General features: G+C 41.2%; 1 protein-coding gene across 6 annotated transcripts in view; it reads right to left on the bottom strand.

The window, feature by feature from the left end:
• The window catches only part of KDM2B (lysine demethylase 2B), a 167,886-nt gene that overhangs the window by 22,683 nt on the left and 125,488 nt on the right, over positions 1-19,715 (bottom strand). The window contains exon 1 of one of the 6 annotated variants that reach the window (XM_077835512.1): positions 8,336-8,480. The exons of the other annotated variants lie outside the window; for them this stretch is intronic. Coding sequence (XP_077691638.1) covers positions 8,336-8,389 — 54 coding nt within the window. The 5' untranslated portion in view covers positions 8,390-8,480. Of the gene's footprint in view, positions 1-8,335; positions 8,481-19,715 lie in introns of those variants that run through there. 6 annotated transcript variants of the gene reach the window in all.

The following is a 19,715-nucleotide window of genomic DNA, read 5'->3' on the forward strand; positions in this document are numbered from 1 at the left end:
GTAAACTTTCCCCATTCTTTCTTAAAACACACACACACCACAATTGAAACCACACAGAGCCATATTTAATCTCCCTATATGATTTGACCTAACAAGCTCTGTATCTAATTTCTATAGTTACCTGTGATAGGCTGCCATTATTTTAACACACATTTTCTCCTTTCACCTGCGAGAAACCCATGTCCCAGGGGTTCTGCTGGGAGAAGGGAGGGAACTGGGCATCTATTAACTTATTTTTCCATTCAAACAGACACATCATCATAACTGAGGAGGGAGAAAACACCAAGTAGATCACACACTTATTATTAAGCAAACTGTAAAAGGTTCATGTTTTGCTCCTGAAAAATACATGGCATGGAACAAAAGCAAAGCAGCAAACAATGTGTGCAATTTGCATTGAGAAGAGGCATCATCCCACCAGAAAATGAACCAAAAGCAGGTATTTTAAAAACCATTTCAGACATTCTAAAGACTGAATACTTGCTTTCCAGAAGTGTTTATATGAACTGCAGAGATAAAGTCAGCTCTGGCAGGGATGGGTTAGTAGTACCCAAATAAGGGATGAGTTCCTTACCCCAACAGAGGCATATTCTCCCTATACTCACCTCAATCTTCCCTTTAGTTTTGACACTATGGTCTAGCACTTCCTTTAAGCAAAAACCCAATCCTCCCACAGGTAATGTGCAAAATCCAGAGCACAAAGCAGGGCCTTAAAGAGTGAGCGTACCATGTAATAAAATACATATAAATAACAAACAAGGTTCATATTTGTCATCACTGACCAGAAAAAGCCTACTTTCTTCCCACCAAGCCTGACTATGACCAGCTAATCTTTTTTAAAAGGCATTAAACACCATCTACATTAGTGTTAATTAAAACATGTTAAGTTGTATTTAAAAACTATTTTTCTAGGCTAAACGTACTCACTGTAGCAAAGCGAGGAAGAGGACCCAGGCTCCCTGACTTCCAGGCCTGTGCCCCAACCACTGGCAGCTAGCTGGGGCACAACATCTAACAAATGGGATTTAACATGGTCAGAAACTGCAGCTAACAAAGCAGGAGGGGTGAGAGGACAGAGACTGAATCTGAAGCCAGACAGAATCACACAACCTGGATTTCCTTATAAATCCCTAATACTCAAAAGAAAAATAAAGAGATGCAAACCTTTGATCTTTCAGACTATAATACACAATAGCACCAGCCCGCCCAGTTGACTATTCGCATTTCCTTATTTGTACTGATTGACCAAAACCAATCCATAGTCTAAACAAACGATAGCCTGGTTAGTGAGGCTAGAGTGGCCTTTCAGAGTAACAGCCGTGTTAGTCTGTATTCGCAAAAAGAAAAGGAGTCCTTGTGGCACCTTAGAGACTAACCAATTTATTTGAGCATGAGCTTTCGTGAGCTACAGCTCACTTCATCAGATGCATACCGTGGAAACTGCAGCAGACTTTATATATACACAGAGAATATGAAACAATACCTCCTCTCACCCCACTGTCCTGCTGGTAATAGCTTATCTAAAGTGAGCAACAGGTTAGGCCATTTCCAGCACAAATCCAGGTTTTCTCACCCTCCACCCCCCACACAAATTCAGTGAATTTGTGTGGGGGGTGAAGGGTGAGAAAACCTGGATTTGTGCTGGAAATGGCCTAACCTGTTGCTCACTTTAGATAAGCTATTACCAGCAGGACAGTGGGGTGAGAGGAGGTATTGTTTCATATTCTCTGTGTATATATAAAGTCTGCTGCAGTTTCCACGGTATGCATCTGATGAAGTGAGCTGTAGCTCACGAAAGCTCATGCTCAAATAAATTGGTTAGTCTCTAAGGTGCCACAAGGACTCCTTTTCTTTTTAGAGTGGCCTTGTATACAGTTTCTTGGGGCTGTAACTTGGTAGTTTAAATACACCACTAGTATGAAATCTAGCCTGTGGATTGCTTTCCTAGAAAGGGGCTCAGATTCAAACTGAAGGAGGACACTCCTACATGATTTGGGGCTTTTTGTGTTTTATTTAGTGTGTGGCAAAAAGCCAGACATTAAATTCCAGCCTGATGTTAGCCAAGAGACTCAGACCTTCCATCTTCAAATAAGCAGTAGGCAGCAAGCTCAGTCTTGGATTGGCTTTAGGATATAAGGGGTCCCTTATCTCCCACCTCAGAGCCCCCATCCTTCCCTGACAAGATAATATTCGCACCCTGTGCCCATTGATTTTCCAGTCCCCAAAAGTCAGCTCTGGCTCAGTCCCAGGGCTGTGAAGGAAGGAATAAGAAATTAGACTGAAAAGATCTCTTTCAGCTCATGAAGTCCATCCCAAGGGGGCCAGTCCAAATCTATCCCAATGACTACCTCAAGCAATTCTGTTACTTACCCTCCAACTTCCAAGGGTCTTCAAAGGAAGCTGTGCCCATGCCTCTTCTGCCAGAGTGAGGGGCCACTGACCCATTGGGCTGTTGTAGGGGAAGGAGCAGAGGATCCTGGAGGAGTGACCATTCCTTCCCCAATCCCTCACAATTAAACATTTTGATAAAGGAATATACCCTTTCCCAGCTTACCCCCTAAAGGCCTTGCAGATTTCCTTAACATCAATGCTCTACTGGTCTTGTGTTGAGGTCCAAAGCCTATGAACTTGCCATGACCTCAAGAGAACAGTTTATCCCTCCCAAACCTTGTGAGATTGGAGGGTCATGGATCCCGGACTCCAGCCCGACCCTGAATGTCTAGACTGCAATTAAACAGCCCCTTAGCCTGAGCCCCACAGCCTGAGTCAAGTGGCACAGGCATCCGTGGGTGTCTAATTGCAGTGTAGACATACCCTGATACACACATGTGGTTTGGGTATCTGAGGCACATTTGGGCTATAACACTAACACTTATCTGTGAATTGCAAAGTCCGTCCCTTACAAAAACTAAATTTAGTTTCATCTTCCTATCACTGTGACATAAGTAGTAAATATCCCCATCGTGCAGACAGGAAAACTGGGGCAGCACTGAGGGTACGTCTACACTGCAAAAAAAACAAAAAAAACAAACACCCAACCACCACCACGGCAGCAAATCTCAGAGCCTGGGCCTACAGGCACGAATTACAGTGCTAAAAATACCAGTGTAGACATTCCTGCTCAGCTGGAACGCAGGCTCTGAAACCCAGCGAAGGAGGTGGCTCTGTATGCCTGGCTCTGAGGCTCACTGCTGTGGGGTTGTTGTTTTTTTCCAGTGTAGATATACCGAGAGATTAGTAACCCGATTTTTAAAAGTGCTGAGCACCCACAAACCTCACTGAAGTCAATGAGAGCTGCAAGTGCTCAGTGCCTCTTAAAAATCAGGTCATCAGTGATTTAAACCAAGTTATCCTAGGTATGACATGTGCTTGATCATTTGGTGAGTTGGGAAACCTTTACTCATCAGCCTGGTTACGTATACCTTGGTGCAGTTTCAGCACATCGATCTTATAAGCACTAAGGACTGAAAAAGACTACTAGTTTGAACAGCAAGATGTGGTCTTGCCTATGAATGGAGACCCTGAATTTTAACTTTTGGGAGGGCAGTGGTGGTAGTGGGAGATGTTAGAGGAGGAGAACAAAAGGGAGAAAGCTTGTCAAGTTTATCAGACCCCCAGTTTTCCTACTTCCCCAAAAGTCAAAATGTTTCCCTGCTGTTTGCTGTAATGAAAAATTAGGTTAATTAGCAGCCCTACAACAAACCAGAACATGCTCTAGTGACTGACATGAAGAGAGTGAAGAAACAAACAGAATTTAGGTTCATACTTTTAAGGCTTTCTAGATAGTCATTTAAAATGAAAAGCACCTAGCAGAAACAGTATTCAGAACTCATTAAGCCAGTGTCTAATGTATGTACACATATTTTAAACGTATGTGATTAGGGTTATGTAACTTGAAAAGTCAGCATCCTCCCAAAGCTTGTTCAGAGTCATTAATGGACTACGAGATCATGGCTGGAGAACCATTTTCCTAAGGCAGTGAAGATGCCAAAGAGATTGTTCCCATTCTGAGTAGGTTTTAGACCAGAGCTAAACTAAAGCACAGGCACTATCAGGCCATGCCTGAAGCCCCAGCTTTGATCAGAATCTCAGCATTTTTACCAAAAAAGGTTCTAAACTTCATGGTCACGAAGAGAGGCTAAAAAAATATGATCTGAGGTTAATCAATGCACTGAAACCAGCCTGACTCTGGAGAGGGCCTGACATAATAGTTCCAAGAGGTGTAAACTGCCCCAAGCATCGTAAGTGGGTGGACTTCCTCCCACTCCACCAAGCAGAGAACTCTGTGTGGGGGCCCTCATTGCTATCACTACTCCATCAGGGCTATGGTGGCATTATGTCAGCACAGGCACCCACATACAGCATCCTCTACTTGGGAGGGTGGGGTCCAAGGACAAGGTGTGCTGGTCTGGGGAAAAAGGAGGACCCAGCTTGCCCCTAAGAGGAGGGATATTGGTGCCCAGAAGACAGCTTTTGTGCGAGTGGCTTCTGCACTTATCACTCCAAGCAGGGATGTGCAAACCCCCTCCACACAACTCTGCCAATGCACCTCAACCCTGACTTGCAACACCTTCTACTATCATTCCAGTCTGATTTCCTTCCTGAAAGAGTCAGGATTGTTCCAAACTGTGTGGTGGTTTTGAGATTTACAAAAGCAGGTAATGGGATGAGACCCAACTAATTCCACTTGTGATCCATGTGGAATTTGAATTTAATTACACAAAAACCTGTGCATGCATTGTACAAATCACTCATAGCAAAAACACTTTTCACATATCTACGGTCTGACATCTTCAAAGTGCTGTATAGACATTAACCAATTTTCACAGCCTTCTTGCACAGCTGGTACGTTACCCATCATTTTATAGATGGGCAAACATTGAAGTCAAGTCATTTAACCAAGGCCACAACTGATGGCAGTGACTGAACTAGGACTAGAATTTACGAGTTCCTGGCTCCCAGTCCTGTGCTCATACTACTAGATCATGCTGCCTCTCAATAAGACAGGTTTTAAAGAACCTCAACATAGAGGAATTTTAAATACAAATATTTTTGTTATATCATCAGGTAAATAAGGAGCCAAGAAGTTAGCCAGAAGCAGCCACATCTTAATTCTGACCACAGCACATAGCAGCCATCAGCTCTTACAATGTTACTCGGTGCAACAGAAACCTACTGACTACCAAACAGAGTAGAGCAGACCTCTGACTCAGTTAATTCCTTATCATTTATTGAGTGTCAAGGTTTTAGTGGGAGCTTAAGTTCATTTAAAAAAAAACAAAAAAAACCCACAAATGTAGTGCTGGTGAAAACTCTGGTAAAATTAACCTCCTTGTTGATCCACAGAACAGGAAGTGACAGCAGAAGCTTCCTAGAATATCCCACTGACATGCTTCTGCCCCAAACTCCAAAGACCACCTCTACGGATGAGAGGGGAGTTGGGTCTCCAGAGTACCCATGAGTTCCTGATCTCTGCTAAGAACACCAGCCAGGTTACCAAACATCATCAGCTGTGGTCGTGGGCTCAGAGATGTGTACACTTGTCCACTGGGAACTGGAATAGTAAGCTCGCTTTATGTAGGCTACTAGAGAACCATTAGATAGAAACAGACACTTGTTGTCTTACAAGTATTCCACACCTAGGCCATGTCTACACTACGGGCACTGCAGTGGCATAGCTACGGTGCTGTAGCTTTGCCACTGTCGTGCAGATGCATCCTACAACGATGAAAGGGATTTTTCTGTTGCTGCAGGAACTCCACTCCCTGAGTGATGGTAGCTAGACTGACTGAAACATTCTTCTGTTGACCTAGTTGCATCTACACTGGGGGTTAGGTCAGCATTGTTACCATACCCATGAGTACTGTAGTTACGCCAATTTAACTTCTGAGTCTAGATCAGGCCCTAGCCAAGTATACAGCGAGCAATAAAAGCACTAGCCTGAACCAAAACAGGCCCTTATTAACTGCCTAAAAGACTGTGGCTCCATTACACATACCCAACCTTGAATTCGACAAACGCAGAGAAGTCAACAGTTCTTGAGCATTAAACTCTTTCCCCTCCATTATTTAAAGTAGGAAACCTCACACTAGATAGAAACTCTTGATTTGGTGAAGGAGGGGGGGCACTGCAGCAATTCTCGGTAAGATGACACTAATGAGGAAGGAACTAGTTTAAGGCAGCAGACACCAAGACTATCAATATATTATGTTTAACTCTAACGGTTAAGTTAAAACAATACAACCCTCCTAGAGTAGAGGCAGTTATATCATGATAAAGGTGCTTTATACTCGTCTACCTATTTCCATATGGGAAGGTCGATAACTATTTAGTATAAAGGTGCCTTATACCTGTCAATATAATTGCACCCACAGTACGGATTTTACTGGTATAACTATTTCAGTTTAAAAAAAAAAAATCACATGCCTAATCATAATAGTTATTCTGGTAAAACTTAAGTATAGACCAGGCCTCATAGAGCTTCATGGTGCAGAAAGAATCTCTATTTTAGGGGGTGTGTTTTTTTTAAAATTAGTAATATTTAAAATGTTAACAGGCTTTCAGATTTTATCAGAAGTGAAAATCTGAGGGAGATAACCACGTTTAAAAATCAATTAAGCACCATCATTTTCAGTAGTGACTTTACCTCCATATTACATCTAGCATAGTGCCACTGACACGAATCTTGCCCTCTTGCTTATAGCTAAGCTACTTTAAAAGTATATAACAGTCACATCAAAATCAAGCAAACCAATGGAAGCAGCCAGGTGGGTATATGCAGGACATAGTTTAAAAAAAAAAAAAAGGGCAGGTGGAAACTTTAACACCTTGTCTAGTTTAGCAGTGAATCAAGCAGCAATACTGGTCTGTAAACTCTCTCTGTCCTCAGAATGTATAAGTTAGTCACCCAAGACCATTCTTGGACAACACTACTCCACAAGCCAGAGCCTTAGTGCACAAACATCTATCACCACTGCACACTGGTAATACAACAAATCTAACTATTTTGGGCAACATACAATACAGCAGTGCCAGGGAAACTGTAGCAAGGAATTGTTAAATCTAAATTCTTTTTTATTTAGCCTTGCTTCTTTTAGCGCAATAACTAATGGTTAAACAAGTAGCAAAATTACTAAGGATGAAACAGGCTACGTTTTGAGTCTATCTTCTTATGGCAGAGTATGTCAAATTCTTGAATAATCATTTTTCAAATTTATTTTAAAATGCAGAACACCTTAGGTTATGAAAAAGTTTATCTGTTTTAATTGCGTACATATGTTTAATTCTACTCAGAGCATATTTTTAATTACTTAGGCTGTTCTGCAAGAGAGTACAATATGCAATCTAGAACATATGTTCTGGATTATTTTACAGATTACTTCATAAATTTAAAGTTTATTCTCCTCCCCCAAGAGGGAAAAAAAACCTTCAGAAGAATAAACCTTGCAGAGAGACTGGCAAAGTTCTCTTTTTTAACACATCCTTTGTTTTATTTTATTCCACCTCTGGAAGTGGAGATGAGTATACATCAAAGTATGGTGAAGAAACTAGTTCAGTATTAGGCTATTGAAGTCACAGATCTCTCAAATATTTGAGGAGTCTTATTAAAATAATTCTAGACATGATAAAAACTTAACAAGGAGACCCCTCCCACATATACTGTAACTGTACTTGCCTATCAACTCAGCATACAGGGTCTGATCTTGCAAGGTGCTGAATATCATGTAGGGGTTGCTTAGCACACCCACTGAAATCAATACCAGTTGATGATTCTCAGTACCTCCTGGGATCCGGCCGACAGCAAAAAAATCTACAGTCACAAACAGCAGAACAGCATAGACCATAATCCCACCCACCTCACTTTCCCTAATATGCATGGGTATTTATAAAGCAGCTCAGCTCAGCCATGTACCAAAAACAGCTTTAAATGAAACAATTTGTACAGTGTGCACAAGGGTCCATTTTAATGCTCAGCAGTGTGCTGCTAGGGTGGGGGAAAGCTGTGTGTCTCGGAGAAAAAAAACTGCATCTGATTTTTAAAAACCCATTAAGTTCAAAGGCCTGCCCTTAAAACACAGAACGTAAGGTGCCTTAGGTGTTTACCCTTTAACATGAGTAGCTCCCACTCTTCTTTTCTTGGCAAGGCAGGGAAACCCTAGGATGATACATTCATTGATCTCACATTGTTTCTTCCCCCTCCCCCCCAGCTTTCTAGTGAAAGCAGATCACATAGTAACTCTGCATTCTCACAACCTCCTCCCCACCACAACCCCTCCTTCCTAGTGCAAACTTTGCCTTAGATCCCCCTCCCGTCTACACCCTCCAAGATCCTAACCTGATCCTGTTCCGATTCATAATCTTCCTCGTCTGCACTCACAGACATGGCCATTTCTCATGGTGGGCCCAGGCTGAAACAATCTGACATGGCTGGAGCAAGGCTGCTGCTGCTGCTAGAAGCAGAGCTTCGCTCTCTCGCACACACACATACACACACGCGCAGGAGGGGGGAGGGAGAGCGAAGGGAAGGGAATCATGCATATTCATAAAGCCCATCCAGGAAGGGGCCGGCCTTGACTGACTGACCAATTGCCATCCAGCAGCTATTTGGTTACACAAAGAAGGCCTGCCAGTGGTTGTGATGACATAGATAAAGGAGGGGAGGGCGTAAGGAGTGTATGGTAAGAACAGGTTTCTTTCCGAGACGTCTCTCTGCTCAGTCAGTTTCATGGCTGGAGAGAACACATCTGGGGTTGCTGCCTACTTCAATTAGTTCTTGGGGGAGGGTATTATTTTTAACAGCCTTCTGTTAATTAAACTAATAGATGCACATATAGTGCGAAGGGGCTGATGTTGCTGAAGCAAATGTAAACGGAGACTGGGATTTTTTTTAGGTGAGGGCGGAGTGGTCTTTTGCAAAAGATTATTTTTAGAAAAGGAAATACCTACAATGCACAGCAGCGGGTAGCTGTTAAGGATAGTGGAAAGAGCTATTTAGAGCCCCCGAGTTAAAATGCAAAGCTGTGGGTTTTTGTAGTTGCAACATTCTGGTGCACGTGGAAGCAGCAGCTAAAACGGCAATCAAACAACAAATCCCTTCCCAGGCCAGGGAACACTGTGAAGTGTTCTGATGTAATTAGAGGGCGATAGTGAACACGTGTTAGCTTTACACAGTATCAGTATTCAGCAGAATATTCTTCACAGCTGCATAAGAGTTGACAGTAAAAGAAGGCATTTGTTTATTACTGCTTCCATTTTGTTTTACACATCTCCTTAAACAGATCACCTTTTCAAGGGACACTGAAAACTTTACATGTAAAAGTCAGGTTTTTAAAATGTGAGTTAGGTGCAGTTTCCACTACTATCTCTGCATCTGGGTCTCCCTGCCAGTTTTTGTGTTTCTACAATCACATTCCTATTTTTAAAGGGTTAAATATTTATACAAAAGTATATAAAGCCCCAGTCATGATCAGGGCCACACAGTGCTAGTAGCATCTTAATGAGGACCCCATTTGTGCCTTGAAGGTTCCAGTCCTGCAAAGATTTATGTCCTTAATTTATGCACTTATAGAGCGAGCAGTCCCATTGAAATTAATGGGCCTAACTCACAGGGTGAAATCCTGGTCCCACTGAAGTCAGTGGGAATTTTGCAATTGATTTCAGTGAGACCAGGATTTCACCCAGTGTATAAAGTTAAGCAGATGCTTAAATCTTCAGAATTGGGCCTATAGAAGACTCACATAACAGGCTAACTTTACAGCGGAAACAATAATGACATCGTATTAGAGAGGTAGCCATGTTAGTCTGTATCCACAAAAACAACGAGGAATCCTGTGGCGCCTTAAGGACTAACAGATTTATTTGGGTGTAAACTTTCGTGGATTAAAAAAACCATTTCTTCAGATGTATGGAGTTTACCCACGAAAGCTTATGCCAGATAAGTCTTTAAGGTGCCACCGGACTCCTCATTATAATAATGGCTATACACAAATTGCAATCAAAGGTATCAGGTAAACAAATGTCAGAGAAGTGTGTATTTTTTCTCTCATCTCCATCAGTTATAAATCATCTCAGCTGTTATATGTGACAAAATTAAGTAAAATATTTGTCAGGGAGAAGTTGATTATGCCCCTTCAAGAAGAAAAAAAGAGGTGAGGAAAATGTTTAGTGCTGAAACCATCTCATCCACTTGACAACTACTTCTGAACCTCAAAAGAAATAGAATCCAGAAGGACAGGTTTCAGAGTAACAGCCGTGTTAGTCTGTATTCGCAAAAAGAAAAGGAGTACTTGTGGCACCTTAGAGACTAACCAATTTATTTGAGCATGAGCTTTCGTGAGCTACAGCTCACTTACGAAAGCTCATGCTCAAATAAATTGGTTAGTCTCTAAGGTGCCACAAGTACTCCTTTTCTTTTTGCGAATCCAGAAGGACAAATTCAAAGTGCTGGGTGGAACTCTAGGTGGAGACACTGGCATTTAAAAAAATTGTTTAGATAGCAACACCAGATCAGATCTACACTCTGCATGTGGTTGTATTTGTGGATCCAAGGAGCTGCTAAGATCAGAAAAGTAATTATATAAATATGATTTATTCTTACTCTGTGTACTTTAAAATGATATCTGCTCCTTGGCTTTACTTCTGTTGGTAATACCCTGCAGATTTCAAATTGGAGTTGCAGTACTCTCCCAAGCTCTGCCCACTTGAAATGAGACATCACTCACAGCAGATTGTGCAAATGTTCAAAATATAATCTGAGAGACTCTGCTTGACTTCTCAGGCTTGGCTCCCCCACAGGGGGGTTCAAATACACCTACAAGCAGGGCCAGATTAAGGCATAGGCACAACAGACAGGTGTTTTGGGTTCCAGAATCCAAGTTTGCGTGAAAAAAAATTGTTTGTAGCCCTAATGGCTACAAAGAAAACTTGAAAACACGAAGTAAGTGTAAACAATATAGAGAAGTCTGCCTGAGTCTGCAGACAGCCTCCAACAGAGGGAGTAGCAGCAGCTACTAGAGTCAGGAAAGATGATGCTTGGTCCCACACCAACTGCAACAAGGGCAGACCAGGCTTCCATTGTTCTGTGGGAATGCTTGGGCTAGTTGAGGAGAGAGGTTTAGATGCCCATCCTTGGGCTCTGTTACTCCCCTGGAGCCTTTTGACTCCATGAGCCATATTAGGAGGGAAATAAATTGCAGCATCTCCCAAGAATCACCACAGGTGACACCAAAATGAAATGTCAGATTGTGCAAATCATAATATAAATCACCTACCTCCGTAAATCAGCAATGAAAGTTAACACTGTTGACATTTAAATTATTTTAACTGGAAATCTGAGTTAATACCCCATTAATATGAATGGTGCACTTCACAGCTCTCAGAGCTGTTGCTTCAGGCTCTGCAAACTGAGGCATACATCCCTGCATCAATTATACTTGGTTCACATTTTCAAGGCGTTCTCCCCAACTACAAAGGCTAGAGACATAATTAAGAAAATGGTGATTCTGGAGGACAAGATGTAAGCCTTAAAAATGACCCAGACCATTTCAAGCCATGCTGCCCAGCCATCACAACTATGGTAGAAAGGATTCTAGTTGGCCTTATTCATAATTGACAAAGCTGATAAACGAGTTTTAATGGCAGAATCTGTATTTCTAGTGAAGATGCATCTCCTTGAAAGAACCCACCTTGCTTCTCAGATCCCAAGGACAATTTGCAAGGCTTGCAGATAGAAAAAATATGCTTTTGACTTATAAATGGAGCGGAAGTGATCTGAAATGACTGAAAAGACAAAATCTACCCCATCATTTTATAGCCACTTTCAGATTATAACTGTACCCCCAAAATCTGACCATTATGGAGCAGCTAACTGTTAAAAGAAACCTTTGACAAACATCTTTAGAAACAACTCTACCATACAGAATATTTTCTGGTTTAGTTCTTCCCTCCTTTCATATAACTATGGCTTGTCTACACTAGATAGTTTTACTGCTTTAACTATGCTGGTATAGTCACAATGACAACTCCTCCTCCCCCCATGTGGATGTAGTCCATATAAAAAGTGCTTATACTGGGTACAGCTTATTTGGATTCAGGAAGCAGAAGAAGATATACTGGAATAAATCACCTTTATAGTGATATAACTACATCCTACTAAGGCTTTTATTAGCATAACTATTTCAGTTGAAAAAGAAATCACACCTTTGACAGTTATACTAATAAAACTTAAGTGTAGAGCAGGTCATAGCGAGAACCACTTGAAAGCAGGGCCTTTCTTCTATTAAGAATCATTTGCTCTGACTGCATCTCATGTGGAGTCATATATAAGCCTCATCAATATCATAATCTCCACGAAAACTATGTTGTCACAAACTGAGATAATAACTTGAAGTGAGGCACAAACAGCAGAAGCACATGAGTGCCAACATCTTATTCTCATGCAGATATCCTTTAGCAATAAAATCAAAATGGGGGAAAGACAAACCCCTCTGCTCCATGGACTTGATCCTGAGAGATGCTGAACATCTGCAATGCCAACTGACTTCAGTGGCAGCTGTGAATGCTCAGCAAGATCAGTGTTTCTCTGTCCAAAACCAGTTTTTCTTTGTCAAATGCTTCTCCGAGTGAAGTGAAATCTGGTTTTTAAAATGACCCAAACCAAGCATTTTTGTGGTTAACTTTTCTTTGCCTTCTTTTACTGATCTTTGTTAAATCTTCTATTTAGCTGATATCAGGTAAAATATCTAATTATCAGGGGCTGAAGTCAGTAAAAGTCTCAGTCTGGTTTCCATACAAACCTTGGAATAATGACTGTGTTCTGAGCTTCTGCAGTCGTGCATAATATGGAAGCCGGAACAAGTGTTTTTTGGAGAGTAAACTTTAAAAATGCATTATTCATCAGATAAAATCAATAACTAATAGTGATATTTATGAATTAAGATTCTTGACCTGTCATAGGACTAAATTATTATCCAAGCATCTTGCTATGGGGCTTGGTTATGCTACAAATGCCCTTTTTCAGATGAGACATTAAATCTAGGTCCTAACCCTTGTGGTGATGTTACAGTTCCTAACACTCTTCTCAGGAGAAGAGGCATTAGTCCCAATGCCCTAATTCTAACACCAGGGATGATATTCTGCCCACCAAACTTCCCTTACAGTTTCAGTTGGACAGGTTATCTTCACTGCCTGTCCTAGACCACTGTGTATTTACTCAAATTTTTACTGAACTATAATGAAAGAGAGTCCATCCGATGCTCTGGACACCCTTAACTATCTTTACTAAAATAAACAAACAAACCTGATAATTATCCCAGCTCAAATAACACAGTGGCAATAGAAATATAACACAAATCAATTGCCTCCCCACACAATCCCCACCAACATCTCACATCACCACTAGCCAATCCTACTGAAACACTCTCTCCCCTTGACAAAGGCAGAAAAAGTGGGCTTTGCAGTAATATCCTAAGGCTAACAAACTTGGGCTATTACAGATCTGGGAAGGAAACAAATACCAAAGGTCCAGGGCTTTAATGGAGGAAACATTGCTAGCTGCCCCAACTCTTTTATATTAAAGGGGCTTCAGCTCACGTGCCTCCACTGACCACAGCTGTAGCACTGTGTCATGGAGAAAGAGATGATCTCATAGATAGGTGGGTCCCAGGCCATTCGGAGGTTCATAGCTCAAAACCAACATCTTAAAAATTATCCCAGAAACCAATCAGTAGCCAGAGCAGGTCACAGAGTGCAGGGTTAACATGCTCACAAAAAAGAAATGCTGCTTACTAAGCAGGACACTAAATTCTGCACTAACTACTCTTTTCCAACAGATTTAAGATACAGCTCCATGCAGAGTGTAATGTTCCTGTGTGTTGATACACAGTTGTTACATTTCAGTGGTGGATGAACTGGTCTACTGCATAATTCAAAGGGCTGGTGTTAGTCTTAGCAGTTAGGGTTCCTTTAGTTTTGGGGCTTTTTTTTTTTCCAGTTCATTTTTTTCTGGATTTTCAGTCAGTATAAAGTTACATAGTAATCCAAAGATACAGGAATGCAGCTTCCCGGAAAGGACAGCCAGTGGAAAAGAAGAGAAGAAAGCATGAAGTGAAGGAGAAGAGGAGTAGTTCATAGGACGGCTGGAGAATGTAAAATGGAAGCGTGATGCAGATGTTTACAGTGCATATCAATGGACCACTTATCTTGGCTATCAAGCAACAGTGGCTTTCCAAGGCTGCAAAAATCACATTTTCAAATCCATTTTTCCATGTGCTAGACAACTGCAATCTTCTAGCTCTGCAGCATTAGAATTTTGGAGACAGAGTGATGCCAAAGTACTTGGTAATTTGTGAGAGCCACAGCCCATGAAACTGCTCCCTATATCAGCAACAGTGGGAGTATCGCTGGAGGGTGAGAGAAATCCTGCCTCACAGCTCCTCCCCAAATCCTTTAACTCTGGAGCCTCCCCACAGCATATTTAGCTGTATGTCTCCAAGAACCCTAGAGCATTAACAGGCAGCAGGGTCTTTTATCCCAGTCTTATTTTATACATTCCAGATAGAGACCAATGGAGGCAGAACAGAGTGCATTTTTGGTGGATGTCCACGGAGGATCCTTTAATATGAAGACCATTCTTAGAATGAAGGTAATATTTCTAGTACACTTTGAGACCATAGAATCATAGGACTGGAAGGGACCTCGAAGGGTCATCGAGACCAGTCCCCTGCACTCATGGCAGGACTATATTATCTAGACCATTCCTGACAGGTGTTTGTCTAACCTGCTCTTAAAAATCTCCAATGATGGAGATTCCACCAACTCCCTAGGCAATTTATTCCAGTGCTTAACCGCCCTGACAGGAAATTTTTCCTAATGTCCAACCTAAACCTCCCCTCCTGCAATGTAAGCCCTTTGCTTCTTGTCAGAGGTTAAGAAGAACAATTTTTCTCCATCCTCCTTGTAACAACTGTTTACACACTTGAAAACTGTTCTGTCCCCTCTCAGTCTTCTCTTTTCCAAACTAAAAAAAAAAAAAAAAAAAAAAAATTTTTTTCAATCTTCCCTCATAGGTCATGTTTTCTTGACCTTTAATCATTTTTGTTGCTCTTCTCTGGACTTTCTCCAATTTGTCCACATCTTTCCTGAAATGTGGTCTCCAGAGCTGGACACAATACTCCAGTTGCGGCCTTATTAATGCAAGAATTACTTCTTGTGTCTTACTTATAACACTCCTGCTAATACAGTACATCCCAGAATGATGTTTGCTTTTTTTTGCAACAGTGTTACACTGTTGACTCTTATTTAGTTTATGATCCACTATGACTCCCAGAACCCTTTCTGCAGTACTCCTTCCTAGGCAGTCATTTCCCATTTTGTATGTGTGCAAATGATTGTTCCTTCCTAAATGCAGTACTTTGCTTTGTCCTTATTGAATTTCATTCTATTTATTTCAGACCATTTCTCCAGTTTGTCCAGATCATTCTGAATTTTAATCCTATCCTCCAAAGCACTTGCAACCCCTCCAAGTTTGGTATCGTCCACAAACTTTATAAGTGTACTCTCCATACCATTATCTAAATCAATGATGAAGATACTGAACAGAACCGGACCCAGAACTGATCCCTATGGGATCCCACTCATTATGCCATGGGCTTGAAAGGTAAAGGAAATGTCTCACTATTTCCCAAATCGGACTACTTGTATTTCTGAATTCAAAAGGAGCATGAAGGTTATGATGCTGGCTGGTAAACAACATTCCCCTGTTCAACTAAGCTGAAGGGAAGTTCTCTCTTTATTATAGAGATATTTTGCCATTAATCGGAGACCTACTATTATTATTTGTATTAATACAGTGCCTAGACATAGTGGGGTTGGCTTAGCAGAAGACATCCCCCATGCAGCACAAGTTTGTAAGGGGGGAGGGGGACTGCAATGTGTGCAGGGTGTTTCCTGATACCCAGCTATGCTAACATGCCTGTGTATCCACTAGTTCACTCATTGTGAATCATGAGTTTGGGGGGGAGGGTTAGCAAGAGACCCCAGAATTTTAGATTCTGCAAGGACTAGCTTTATTTTGCATCTTGTACAGAGCTGAGCATGCTGGTGGCTCTTCATACATGCTGATAATGCATAATACTAACTATGACTCAATTTTAAATATGAAAATATTATTTGCAGATTATTCGAATGCAATTCAGATTATTAAATGAATTTTCTTTCAATAGCAATTCAATATCATAATTAAACAAGCCCTTATACTACTGGATTATTTACCCAGTATAAATTATTCACTTTCTTTCTCCACAGGGGTCTTCTGCTTTGCCTGTGGTTCTCTTCTTCTGCTCTTTGTTTGCTCTGGTCTTTCATTTTCTGCATCTCTCCTCAAACTTTTCCTACTTCCCTTCTCTGCTTTCTCACTTCCGTCCTTCTTCCCTTCATTTCTGGGCTTTTCCCATCCTTTCTTTACAATCATTTCCCTTTTCTTTTGTAAGTTTTGGCATTCAGCATTGGCTTTATTCTTTCTTCTTCACCTGTTGCTCTGTCTTTCTAAATCTCTTCTGGCGACTTCTCCCTGAAGACAGCAGGAACCATGTAATCTGCTCACTGCCTCTTCTTCCTGACCTTCACTTCATTTCTCTAGTTTTTCTTCATGAACTTAGAATGAGATGACACTCCTCACCCTTGTAGCCAGCATCCCAGCTCCAATGCTCTCTTCTTGCCATTCTCTCTCTGTGTGGTACTGTGCTGTAGGATACTTGCTGTCTCATTAGACTCTAAGGCTCTTGAGAAGGGAACTGTTACATATTTGGTATGCTTCATATACCATGCACTACAAAAACAAAAATTCCCATGTGGCTTCAGCTGTCCTGTCTTGTGTTCAACAGTCATGGAACCCTTAAGGCCTTCAAGACTCAACATTCTATTGACCAGTTTTACCACTAGGAAGGATTTTTCCTCTGTTTCAAATCTTCTCCCTCATTAAAGGGGCTCTGAGATGGAAAAGAGGGGATGGGGATAGCATAACCAAGCCCCATAGCAAGCCCCCACTTTCTCCTTACATAAGCTTCCCCCCACATTGCCTAGCCAATGTGCTTCAACCCTGGCCTCAAAGAACCAACTTTAAGACAAGTCTCCCTATCACATTCAATCATTGGCTTCTCTGTTACGATATAAGAGGACTATTACCAATTGTGGAGATGGTTTGTATGACATGAATACTTATCCATTCAGAACTTCACTGAGAAAATACCAACTCACAATTATTTGTCCATTATCCACCCAAAATGCATTTTTGTGTTTTATCTCAAGAAATGATTCATGCTAATTACAGATTAAGAAAAACATATTTTAAAGAGAACAATAAAAGGGATTTTTCATATTTTTTAAATCTTTGTTCTTGTTTGGAAATTTGAAACCGATGTCTGATTCTTTATAGATTTCCCCCCCATGTTTGTTCATGCTTGCTAGCGTGTATTCATTTGTTATTGCAGGGTTGTTCTTCAGCACTGTGATGCTTGCACTGACTTTTAAAATAGTTAAAAGTATCAAAAACATTAAAACACACATAGCCAATGGGTTTTCAAAGGAGATGTAAGATTAAAACACAAATATGTTGCATTTCTCATCCTCAACAATGTTACTGTAAATAAACATCAAGGGTTCCAATTTAAAGGTGAACAGGAAGCCTAACAAACTTTGAAACCTACAAAACTCACACATCAGTATTAAGATCCTAGTTGTTACCGTAAGCCACAATCCCAAGGGATGCAGCACAAAAGCTCTTTGATCACATTTTTTGTTAGCTTTATTTTATAAATCCCACACATTGTTTGTCCTCCGGTCACAGAAGTCTTGCTCCACTTAATGCTTCTCAACAGGTGATAAAATAAGCAGCTATTAACAGTGGTAGAGCGGAGAGTATGCTGCCTATCTATATCCTAAGGTTTTCTATTGCTAACCATTACTGTAGTATCTAAGCACCTTCCATCTGCCCATCGTGGTTGGGTAAACTTTTCAAAAATGTTTACGTGACTTAGCAGCCTAACTCACATTTTCAAAAGTGAAGTCAAAATAAGTCACATAGGCACTAAAATGTTACCAGTAAAGATTTGTCCATTTATATTCAAACAGAGAGTCTATAACAATATTTTACTGTTCTTATTTACTGCAGTAGGGGCTAGTGGCAACACAAGCACATTGCATGCAGTGGCATCCAGAGTACGACTTGCACTACCATAGACCAATTGATTTGTGGAATCTGTGAAACAACAACAAACAATAACCAAGGAAAAGAAAAGAATTAAAAAAAGATTTGTGCCAACTGCCCTGTAGGATGTGGTTTAATCAGCAGCTTTTAATAGCAACAGCTTTTGGGTGACAGATAAATCCTGTATCCTGACCAACTGTGCTCAGTACAGCCAATTTAATTTCAGCTAACAGTTTTGGTTAAGTGGACTTTGACTGAATAAAGGTACTAATAAAAATAATCTTTCAAAAATATCTATTCAACTTTAAACCCCCAAAGCCAGGAAATGTACAAATAAAACTAACACTCCATTAAAGACTCGCTGAGGAGCCGAGGATAGTGTTGACTCTCATTTTAAATTTCCCAGCTCTGATGGGTTTGTCAACTCCTAAATATTAGTTAATTATAATGGGCCACATTTTCTAAAGCAGCCTCTTAAACAATACCATCACTTACACACCTACAAGTTTCTGATCAGATATTTTGTGTATGGGTGGGCACATAAATGAATGCAGAAAGAAATATCTGAGCAAAAAGTTGCAAGTACAAAATTCCTTGTAGAACTTCAGAGGTCCCCCCTCCCCCATCCAGGACCCCTTTGAAAATTAGGCTAACAGTTTTTTTACTCCATATAATTTCATAATTTATTTAGAAATGAAACTTCCATAGCCCTGGTCTACACTACAAGTTTAAGTCGAATTTAACACGGTTAGACAGATTTAATCCTACACCCGTCCACATGATGAAGCCATTTTTGTTGACTTAAAGGGCTCCTAAAATCGATTTCTGTATTCCTCCCCGACGAGGAGATTAGTGCTGAAATCGACATCGCCGGGTCGAATTTGGGGTAGCGTGACTGCTCTGGACAGCACTTTCAACTCAGATGCACTAGACAGGTACACCGGAAAAGCCCCGGAACTTTTGAATTTCATTTCCTGTTTGGCCAGCGTGGCAAGCTCATCAGCACAGATGACCATGCAGTCCCAGAATCGCAAAAGAGCTCCAGCATGGACCAAACGGGAGGTAGTGGATCTGATCGCTTGTATGGAAAGACGAATCCGTGCTATCAGAACTCTGTTCCAAAAGACAAAATGCCAAAATACTTGCAAAAAATCTCTAAGGACATGATGGACAGATGCTACAACAGGGACCCGCAGCAGTGCCGCATGAAAATTAAGGAGCTCAGGCAAGCCTACCAAAAAACCAAAGAGGCAAACAATTTTGGGGGGGAGGGGGCTACCACTACCCCACCCCTGTCCATGGACACCTGCAATGGGGGAGTCTCATGCAACAGGGATAAGGATTTTGGGCATGAGGAAGATGAGGAGGAGGAGGATGAGAATAGTGCACAGCAGGCAAGCAGAGAAACCATTCTCCCTGACAGCCAGGAACTGTTTATCACCCTGGAGCCAATACCCTCCCAAGGCGGGCTCGCAGACCATGAAGCCGGAGAAGGCACCTCTGGTGAGCGTAC

The sequence above is a fragment of the Eretmochelys imbricata genome, chromosome 15 (genome assembly GCF_965152235.1).
Source record: "Eretmochelys imbricata isolate rEreImb1 chromosome 15, rEreImb1.hap1, whole genome shotgun sequence".
In the NCBI taxonomy this organism is placed as follows: Eukaryota; Metazoa; Chordata; order Testudines; family Cheloniidae; genus Eretmochelys; species Eretmochelys imbricata.